Source organism: Cajanus cajan, chromosome 9, assembly GCF_000230855.2.
Source record: "Cajanus cajan strain Asha chromosome 9, NIPB_CcT2T_4, whole genome shotgun sequence".
In the NCBI taxonomy this organism is placed as follows: Eukaryota; Viridiplantae; Streptophyta; class Magnoliopsida; order Fabales; family Fabaceae; genus Cajanus; species Cajanus cajan.
Window position 1 is genome coordinate 26,206,052 of NC_138525.1, and position 10,837 is coordinate 26,216,888.

At 31.9% G+C, this 10,837-nt stretch overlaps 1 protein-coding gene across 4 annotated transcripts; it reads left to right on the top strand.

The window, feature by feature from the left end:
- Window positions 1-2,673: 2,673 nt before the first annotated feature.
- Window positions 2,674-9,381, top strand: LOC109787955 (putative E3 ubiquitin-protein ligase RZFP34). 4 transcript variants are annotated; one of them, XM_083063904.1, is made up of 13 exons: window positions 2,700-4,546; window positions 4,642-4,933; window positions 5,024-5,242; window positions 5,324-5,411; window positions 5,851-5,910; window positions 6,037-6,069; window positions 6,747-6,824; window positions 6,982-7,025; window positions 8,154-8,194; window positions 8,318-8,400; window positions 8,496-8,587; window positions 8,675-8,786; window positions 8,924-9,381. In XM_083063904.1, exons 3-13 carry the CDS (start codon window positions 5,055-5,057, stop codon window positions 9,032-9,034), a joined length of 930 nt encoding a protein of 309 aa, XP_082920030.1. In that variant the 5' UTR covers window positions 2,700-4,546; window positions 4,642-4,933; window positions 5,024-5,054; the 3' UTR covers window positions 9,035-9,381. The 4 variants fall into 4 exon arrangements, with proteins under 4 accessions (XP_020202158.1, XP_082920030.1, XP_082920029.1 ...); XM_083063903.1 differs by having other exon boundaries at window positions 4,642-4,912; window positions 4,993-5,242; XM_020346568.3 differs by having other exon boundaries at window positions 2,701-4,299; window positions 4,387-4,546; window positions 4,642-5,242.
- The last annotated feature ends 1,456 nt before the right edge of the window (window positions 9,382-10,837 follow it).

The following is a 10,837-nucleotide window of genomic DNA, read 5'->3' on the forward strand; positions in this document are numbered from 1 at the left end:
CTCAACTTTAACTTCGTATTATTGCTTAAAGTTTGAAAGAGGCTTGATTAAAAAAATGCTTGGTTATTGAAGCTTGGAGAGACTTTATTATTCAAAAAATACTTGGATAATTACTTGAAGAGACAAATTAAAGAATACTTAGGTTGAGCCAAAAGTAATTTGTGAAAGAATATTTGTATTTATGTAAAAAAAAATAGTGAAACTTGATCAGGTTGATCAAGAACTGGTGTGGTCTTAGTAATTGAGATGAATTAGTATACAAATATTGTATGTTCTTTTCTCTTGACTCTTCGTCTACACTCGTAAGACATTGATACTATTTCACTATTTTGAAAAAAAATGTTGAGTTTTTAATTAACATTATTCAACCTCTTTTTAGTGTTTCTTTTTTCTCTCCAAAGATATGAAGTTTCTCTTAAATTTTATGACTAAGCAAGAAATGTATAAAATGAATATGATTATGAAAACTTATAAGTCTCTTGGGCTTGATATTTTCCAACTAATTTTTTATAAGATGTTCAAAAAAAACTCTATGAATTAAAACAGTTTATCAGAATCTTGTTGATTCTTCTTTAAGATAATATCTTTTCATTCTAAGTCCTTTTTTGTTAAACAAGTTACTTTCAAGCTCTTTAAATTAGTTTAACTCTAATTCCTTAAGTGATAAATGATTTAATCCCATTTATGAACCCTAATCTATTATACTTAATTTGAGTTTTTTTACTTCATTATATTAACAAAACTCAACGTTAAAATAATAAAAACCAAGATTTGTAAAACTAGATTTCCTAGGCAACTATTAAAATTCATTGGGCGACTATTAAAACTTGTTAGGCAACTATCAGCGAGTAATATTGAAACAAAAAAAAAAAAAGTTGTCGTATAACTTAGAAATCTTGTTGGACGAGCCTCAAAACTTATTGAGTGAGTTCATTGTTGGAGAATGTTGTCAAATGAATTTAGGATCTCTTCGGATGACATTACACTCATTGCATCTATTATATTACATTTTTTTTAATACAATTTTTGTTCTATTTTAATCTTTAACTTTATAACCCAAAAAACATGGGATAAAACAAGCAATTTAGGAATATCACTTTTAAAAATATGATTACATCCTTTATTATTGTGTCATTTTTCTCTTTAAATTTTTCCAAAACAAATAACGTGTAAACAACTTTATTAACTACTTTAGTCGTAAATTTATCAATAAAAGGACAACCCATGATTTCAAAATAATATTGCCGATAAATAAAAAGAGAGTCACAAATAAAATTTATCTAGAAAAACATTAGTAAAATCTTTACTCTCATAAAAAAAAGTTTAAAATCAAATTTTACAAAATAAAGAATTTTACTCAATTTTACACCTCATACGACCATTAAAATCCTACTATATATATTCAAGAAGATCCTTTAGTATTAGGGAAAAATTCCTTTAATGAATTTCTGCGAACTCTTAACTTAATAAGTAAATTTATGAATCAAATTGGACACCATTAAATTTTGTATCCACGTGACATGTGATTTATGGTGGTCAACACACCATATATAGGATTTTAATTTGCTATAAATTTAAGAATACACCACCCTCAGCCAAATTTAGTGTTGCATGGGGATTGTTGGTTATGAAAATGGTAGTCTTGGAACGTTTCCTTGGGATGAAGGTGTGATGATGAGGCCCTTATTGGATTTGTTCATGAAGTTTGGGTTGCAAATGGTGGATCCTCATTTGGGAATGAGTAACACTGTTGAAGCCATACTTATAACACCTTCCATTTGTGTGTGCATGGTAGAATGGTGATTAGTTGTAAGATGAGGAGAGAGGGGAGGAAGGGTAAAGGAAATATAAAAAGGAAATAAATAAATAAATAATTCACTACAAATGACATATTATTAAATCAGATAGTATAAAACAACATTATGTTATATATTATTTAACTACCAAAATCACCTATTATAATTGTCCACCCTAGAATTCATCTTAAAATTCTTATTAAATAAGCTGTTTATAATTTTTAATTAATCTGACATCTTATTATATATAATTACACAACTACAAAATGGAAAGAGAAAAGAGACTAATTTTTCTAGAGTTCATTTATCTAGTTTCATGAAGCAAAAAAAAAAAAAAAAAACTACTTTCATTTTTATTTATAGAAATTAAATCATTTTTTCAATTCTTAAGGTGTTTGTAAAAACTATCATACCAACTTTTCTTTTAAAATAGAAAAACAAAATGCTAGACCTCAATAACCCAATTTCATACTTCACAATCACGTATATTTTCCTGTGATGAATCCTCTGACACGTTTTATTTGTTTTGATGTTGACACATATAAAATTTTATATTTAGATCCTGCAATTTTGACCAACGATTCTCATTTATTGTATTATACAATTATACAAATTTTTTTTTTTTTTATCCAATCCAAATCTAAAGACATTCTTGCTGAGTCAGATCGCTAATCACATTTCCTTAATTAATCCAAGCATGTTAAGATACTTGCACTGAGTTCGAGGCAACACGTGGCGGCACCTCAATCGATATCGTAATGGAGATATTTTGCGGGGCAAATATGATTATGCCGCAGTCACTTTCAAATTACTGTATATAATAATAATTTTTGTTTTCGTGTAGGCACGGTCAATTTCGAACCCTCTCGAATCCAAGTTAGAACATTCACTTGCCCTATAAATTCGACGTCGTTTCGTTCCCCTCTGCATTCCAACCAAAACGTGTCGCCGGAGATTCAAAGCGAGACTACGACGTCGTTTGCTACTCACTTCAATCGCCGATTGCGTCGCCGTCGAGTCGAAAGTTCGTTGTTGTTCTGTGATTGCGGTTTTATTATTTTCCTTGCTGTGATCGTTTTGTGAATAATAATATTACTAATAATTCTGTTTTCTCTGTTAGGTAATGTTGCTGTGTTTTTTTTTTAATTAATTAATTATTATTAATTTCGTTGCCGTTTTGTAGGCGAAGATAGTCGTTTCGGTTGCTGCGTTTTACGTTTTCTGGTGTTTGAATTATGTGCAATTTTGAATTCTAAGTGTTTGTTTGTTTTGGTTGTGTGATTGATTTGTTTGCTTTTGTGGTACGTAGCTGCTTGCTCAATTCGATGTTGTGAAAATCAAGGTTTTGTTTGGTTTAGTGGAATTTATAAAAACCTTGGTTTTCTGGCATGAATTGTTGTTGTTGTTGTTACTGTGGATGATCTATGATGGCATTGTATAGGTTGTGTAATAATATCATAGAAATTGAGTCAGAAAATGAAGCCTCGATTCAACCGGTGGCTGGTGGCAAAAGGTTTTGGTTCGGTTCAAAAACTGCACTTTGTGTAGTTCTTCCTTCCAACGGTTATTATTTAATTTTCGGGTTTTATAATTCAAATTATGAATATGATAATGCTGTAAGGTTCGGATTGTGACAGTTCGTATCTTCATATTGTGTTGAATTGTTGGAAAAAGCTAAAACTAAACCGTTAGTTGTCCGCGATCTGCAATGTTTTTAAAAATCAGTGTTCAATTGGACGAACCATGAACCGGTTTGATTATATTTCAACCCCTGTTGAATCATTGACTTAGATGGTTTCGAACTATGATCCAAACCCTTTTTGGTTTAGCTAGTTTTGAACTATGATCCAAACCCTTTTTGGTTTAGCTAGTTTTGAACTATGATCCAAACCCCTGTTGAATATCTGGTTCGGTATTTGAAACATTGGTTTGCTGTGCTTTGTGCAAATCACAGCCCTTAGTGGGTTATGATAAGAATCTAAGCGAAAAATAAGGCACAAAGCAGGTTGTGGTTAAAGTAATAAGATAGTTGGACATCTTTTACCAGTTACTTGAATGGATAGGAATGATCTGTATAGGTCTTTCAGAGAAAATTTTAGGAGACTCGAGGCAGGTGAATGGCTATATCAGTTTAGATTCTATGTAGAAGTCTATTGCAGGAAAATGCGATTTGCATCCAAAGGGGACTACCCAGTTGCAGAAAGCTACTGCTGCTTGGATACTACTACTCCTTTGAAGGGAAGACTGACCAAACAAGTATACCTTTTACTGCCTTAGCTGTCTCTATTCGTCTATGATCCGTACTGTGGGGAATCACTTTGGAGCCAGTTGATGTTGTTAAAGCTTCTAATGGGTGGGAATGTGGGATATCCCTTGTGCATTCTTCCTAGAACTATTCATATGATTTTTTGCCAGTTTATGGACAGTGACAAGGCTGGCTTGATCCTACTCCCATTGTTTATCGGTGCCAATGTTTCCTTCTTCCAGCCTTTGTTTTGTTGTGGTTGGTCCTCCCTACGTGGATAACAATTTCGTTCTTGATTATTGATAACCTGGTCCCCTGAAGAAGTGTTAATGTTCTTTTTGGCAGTGAACGCATAGTCCACTGTCAAGTTACCTAGTTAACAAAGTAAAGGGATATAATTTGATCCAAAGGAATCTACAGAGGTGCAGATGATATGGAATTTATTGAGTATTTCCTTTTGGTAAGTTTCAGTTCTTGGAGGAGTCAATGCAGAACTGCATTTCAGGTAGGCTTGCCCTTCATGGACAATAAAATCAACACATATACTATTTATATTGTATGGGATGCATTTGATTGAGTGATTTATTGCTTTCAACATAGGTTGGAGTGTCTATTGATTCGCTCCAGTATAGTTGGATTTGGTTCTGGGAGTTCTTCAAGGATTCAAGTGATCATTCAATGCTATGGATTTTCTATTTACAGCTGCAGGCTGTCAAGTAGCCCAGTTCTGCTTGTAGTAGTATATGGAATTCTTGTATATACACTTGTTTTGATGTGTTCCCCTCGTGGAGTAGTGCTGATTGGAGCTGCGTTTTGTTGTTGCTGATTTCAATTGGTCTGCGGCAATGTAGAAGAAACCACCGATTCATTGGTGTTTACCTGGCTTGATGGGGTGACTAAATATGCCTTTAGAAATTTTAGGATTATTTCTAAATGTGTTCCTGCATGCAGGTTCCTAAGCTTACTTCTTGCCTCTAGATAGTTCGTAATCTTATCTGAGGGTAGCTAGTACCATGGGAGAGGTTGCAGTGATGCACTCTGAGCCTCTGCAGTTTGAGTGCAATGACATTAAACACATGACCGAGAAGGAAGTGTATCCTTCAGAATCAAATGCAGAGCACTTACCTGGAGAAGAATTAAGTCAATCTATGGATCACAAAGATATCAATGACTTGCGAGAGAAAGGATACATGGAGCATGGGTAATTTCGTATTCATAAACTCTTCTCCGTCTTTAAGTTTGTGTTTCCTGTTATTTTGTTAAAATTAGGCTTTGTCTGCAGATGTCAACATTACCGGAGAAGATGCCGTATCAGAGCCCCCTGTTGTAATGAGATTTTTGATTGTCGCCATTGTCACAATGAGGCAAAAGTAAGTAAATTCCCCAAACAAATCTCGTATTGGTAGTTGTATGTTTATAATACTTAATCTATGGTTGTTGTTGTCAAATGATATAGTTCCATATTGTTTTATGTTTCAGCCCAATTTTGTTTGATGCTCCTTTTGTTAATTGCCGTGCCACTTCCATTCTTTGATTACTTTTATACCATTAGCAACATGTATATGATGCAAACGCAAAACCCCTAGTAACAGTTATATCTGAATAAATGAAAGAGAATCAAGTGTGCGTTATTAGCATGTATAAATTAGAATAGCCTCAGCACACTACTGCCACAGAGCATACTCCTACAGTGAGCCCAAGCTCTCCATTCATAACAAACTGCATGATTATGTTTATTTCTTGAATTGTACCATTTCTTCTATTTTTGGGGAACTTACGTTTGTTATTATGATTTCACTTTTTCTACAGAATGATATAAACATTGATCAGAAGCATAGACATGACATTCCCCGCCACCAAGTCAAACAGGTTGCTTATTTATATGGACATCTCTGATTGGAACATCCTCAATTTCTTTTCCACATTTTTTCTGTTATCGTGGACAAGGAATTCCTTAGTGCTAATGATTTTTTTTTTCTTTTTTGACATACTCAGGTGATTTGTTCACTTTGTGGAACCGAACAAGAGGTGAGTTTAGAATTTCTTCAATGTCTTTATAAGTTCTTCATGTTGTGGTATATAGATATTGTAAAGGAGGGTCTAGATAGCTTTTGAGGAAAAATATTTACTATTTTGAAATAAAAAGAAAGTCCTAGTATGTTAATTCATATGTGCATTCACAGGCCTAAAGGAAACAAAGGGTGCTGTTGATAAAGAAAATTTACAGCTTATTACTTGGTTTAATTACTCTTGGTTCTATAGTTTTGTAAACTTTGCATTTTAGTTCCTATAATTAAAAATATTTTTTATTTTAGTCCCATTATATACTGTTTTTGTATTTTTTAGTCCTCATAGTTTTATAAAATATACCTTTTAATCTCTTTAAAAATGGACAACAAGGACTAACAGGAAACAAAAACAGTATGTATGGGGATTAAAATGGAACATTTTTAATTATAAAGACTAAAAGGTAAAAGTGTATGAAACTATAGAGATTAAAAGGGTAGTTAAACCCTTATTACTTTCTGAAATTGCTGCCAGATGTTTTGTGGAAACAGTATTGACTCTAGACAATAGGCTGCTTGAAAGTATTTCTGTTTATTTTATTCAAGAAAACATCCATTACGAAAGCTGGAATTTTGTAATTTACAATCTGCATTGAATATTTGAAGCTAACTTTCTTTGTTGATTCTAACTGCTTCTAGGTTCAGAAATACTGTATAAATTGTGGTGTTTGTATGGGCAAGTACTTCTGTGGAACATGCAAGCTTTTTGATGATGATGTAAGTAAATAATACTGGAACTAATGATATTTTGTTTCTTTCTCGTTTTATATATATTTTTATTTTATCTGTAGAAGGGAATGATTATAAGACTTTTAAGCTACGGAGATTTTGAATTGGTATCGTGTTATTTACTTATTTCTTTTATGTGCTGCAGATCTCTAAGCAGCAGTACCATTGCAGTGGCTGTGGAATTTGCAGGTATGAATTGCTAATCTAGTTACTTCATCTGAAATATCAGCATCTGTGCATTTTAGGCAGGGAATATAACGTGTTTGAAGGGGGCTCCACCTTTTCTATCAATTTCGTTTTTCAATCTATTGTTATGATAGATGTTAATGTGGCCCCCAGTAATAATATTTTCTCACTTCACTTGGCTACCCACCCTAATTAATAACTAATCTAGTCTAGCAGTTGTACACAATGTTAGGGAATTTTGTGAAAATGGAAATGCAGACTATAATTGCTCCTAGATTATGGTACTCTGTTTTTGTATTGTACTTAAGATCACTTTTTAATATAGGTTCAAATCTAAGCCTGTGACTTGCAAGGTTAACGGACTTATTTTTTAAAATCTATGTAATTATAAGAGGAGTTAAGCTGATCAGAGATGCCCGTAGATTTCACAGATTTAATCTGCGAACTCTGCAAGCTGACCCATTTAAGAGAATAATTTTTTTTTTCTAACTTTATGATAGATTTTGAAATGAGAGTTATTTTCGTATTTTGTTAATAAATAAGTATAAGTAATAAGTAATAAGTAATAAATTTAATATATTTTCTATTTAAAATATATTGCACTTTTACTACTTTAATATGTTTTAGATTTTTTATGCATAAATATATTTTAGATTAAATGTACAAGCTTGATATGTTAATATTTTAATGTTTTAGTTTAAATGTATAAACCTTTATATGTTAAGATTGTCATAAAAAAAATTTATTTTATATTGTTTGATGTTTATATTTTTATATAATATTTTTTTATGCATTTCTCCTCATATTTTCATGGCATAAAAAGGAAGGAAAAAAATACTTTAAAAAAAAAAATTTTGGGTCTATGAGCTTGTCGTTTAATCATGAGTTTTGTGAGACGTATGCAAGCTTAGTAAAAAAAAGATCACTTATTTTATAGACTGGATTTATTTAGTTCATTAAAAATGTAGGCTTTGTGGGGGAGGGTCTTAAATGGGCCAAACTAGTCTGCATACCCACCCTTACTTTTTTAAGTATATCTCTAAGCTTTAATGGTTTTTGCCCTTTTGAAGTTACTAGGTTTTGTATCAAAATTCAGACTGATTTATTTTCATATCTTTTCACATAATACAGAACTGGAGGAAGCGAGAATTTTTTCCATTGCTATAAGTGTGGTAAGTAATTATTTTAATTCCCCCCTTTTTTTAAATCATTCCTATGCGTTTTAGTACAGAAGCAATGCGATTATTTTAAAATGCACTACCTGTTTGTCATTACATTTGTAATTTTCTGCACAGGTTGTTGCTACTCAACTCTGCTTAAAAATAGTCACCCCTGCGTAGAAGGAGCAATGCATCATGACTGCCCTGTCTGTTTTGAGGTAACGTGTCACATCTTTTATGATTTAAATATCACTCTGACATCTTTTCAAATTGTTGGAGGCTGATTCAAGCACACCAAATTTATTGATTGCAGTATTTGTTTGAATCAAGAAATGATGTCACTGTCATGCCATGTGGACATACAATGCACAAGAGCTGCCTGAATGAAATGAGAGAACATTTCCAGTGAGTGTCACAAAGTTTCTCAACTCCTTACTTTCTTCCTCTCTATCTGAAACTTCATCCTGATTATTGTATTTGATTCTATATCAGGTATGCGTGCCCTCTCTGCTCGAAGTCAGTCTGTGATATGTCAAAGGTTTGGGAGAAATTTGACATTGAGATTGCTGCTACACCAATGCCTGAGCCATATCAAAACAAAATGGTCAGTGTTACTTTTTCAACTCTGATGAGTAGTATTACTTGTTATTAATACAAACCAAACTAAACAAATTCAATAACCTACAACTTTGATATATGTCAATCAAGTATCACATTGCCTAATGGTGTTGCTCTCAACAGGTTTGGATCCTGTGCAACGATTGTGGAAAAAATTCAAACGTCCAGTTTCATTTTATGGCTCAGAAGTGCCCGAACTGCAAATCCTACAACACACGACAAACAAGAGGCTGAGGAAGTGGCAACGATTATTCATTGGTTTCATCAAAAGCCTTCACTTGAGTTCTCTTGATATTGTCGTGATTCGTGTGAAGCCAGTGACAATCCATGTTGATGTGCACAGGTGGAATTTGGACCGCAAGATGAACCACATTCAAAGGGATAGAACAATGTTTCCTGTGTTGATTTGGTGTTGTTGGAGCCACTTGATGGAATTGCCCCTAGAGGTTTTCGTGTATGATAATTGTTTTAGTAATTATAATAACTTAGGAGTCTGTCGAAAAGTATTGTTTCTAATTTTAGTTTCAATCGATGGTTATTCTACTTAAATTACTTTAAAGTGAAATTCATGCTTCTAGTTATTTTTATTTTTCTAGACAAGATATCGATTATCTTGTCACAATAATGATGCAACTACATTTTCATCGTTGGGGAAATGATCCTCGCATATTCGGCAAAGATAGAGAAATTTTACCCGAGTAGATTATAATTGGCTTGCAACATTTCTCTTTACGACGATAACGTATTAAAAGTAACGTACTCTTGAACGTAATGTTAGTGACGTAGGGTGGAAGTGCGAAGAGATTGTAAATTTAAGAATTGATTAAAATAAGATAAAAATAAAAATTTGAATTTTATGATTTTATTATTCAACTTAGTTATTTGATGGTGACTAAAATTAAATTTTGAAAATTTTATAAGAATGAAAAATATTTCTAAAATATGTAATATTTTTTGTAACTATGTGGGTGTCATGTAGTATCCACGATCTATATTTATACAAATGGTAATGTAGATATTAAATTATTTAAGGCGTTCAAGTGCATAGCATTGACATCTTTTTCTAGGTTAAATTATACTAATGGTAAGTTATTTTAAAAATTTGTATTCTTGTATATATGTTATTAAGTATTATAGTGGTGACATGTCAATGAATAGAGATCAAATTATCTTTTATTATAAATGTCAAATGAGGTAATGCAACTAAAAGGTCAGGGAGATATTTTAAAATAATATTATTAAATGAGGTAAAAATAGTTAAAATTTATTTATATTTAAAAAATAAAAGTTTTTTTTTTTTTATAATAAAGAACGGAGGAGGTATGATTTAATACTTATATAATTTTATTATAAATAAAAAACAAAAATAAAAATAAAAATAAAATAAAATAAATAAAAATAAAAAAGTCCTGCTCCCTCTTTATAATTGTTGTCCCTGGATATAAGACAGTAAGAGAACTGTGACTCATCACTTCAGAGTTTGGACTCTATCTTTCCTCTCTTATCACGCTAATCCTTATTCCTTTTGTTTTTACTTTTTCTTCACCACGGTGTTAATCCCATTCCCATGCTAAACTCTACCAGAAAAATCCCCTGATAAGTTGAAAAGTTGCTAACAGTCAGGTTTACGATTTGCTTAAAAATGTAAAGGAATCATTTATATCAATTACTGGAAACCAATTGCTAAATTGGACGCTTGCTTAGTAGCTAATTTCACTATCTTTTCTCTCCCTCTTATACCAATTCTTACAATAGTATGGAATTTTTGGCACTTGTGTTTCTATCTTCACGCAGCATCACTGCTTAAGTATCACCTCTTAGGAATTTTGAAAATGCATTTTAAAGAATGCAAAGTTGTATTTTGTGTTGTTTTATACTTTTTGTCTTGTCTCTCTAGTAATTGGTCTATAATCTTAATGTAGTTGATGATTGAAGATTAAAAATGATTAACAAAGTGTTTAAAAGCATTTTTGAAAGTAATTAAGTTCAAAATTTTTCAAAAATTATATTTTACTTACAGTAATTGATTACATACTT

Excerpts from the sequence above, each read along its gene's own strand:
- LOC109787955 (XM_020346569.3), top strand. The coding sequence starts at position 5,055 with ATGGGAGAGGTTGCAGTGATGCACTCTGAGCCTCTGCAGTTTGAGTGC. Across the intron at positions 8,401-8,495 it reads ACTGCCCTGTCTGTTTTGAG|TATTTGTTTGAATCAAGAAA; the intron begins GTAACGTGTCAC and ends TATTGATTGCAG. Across the intron at positions 8,588-8,674 it reads GAAATGAGAGAACATTTCCA|GTATGCGTGCCCTCTCTGCT; the intron begins GTGAGTGTCACA and ends ATTCTATATCAG.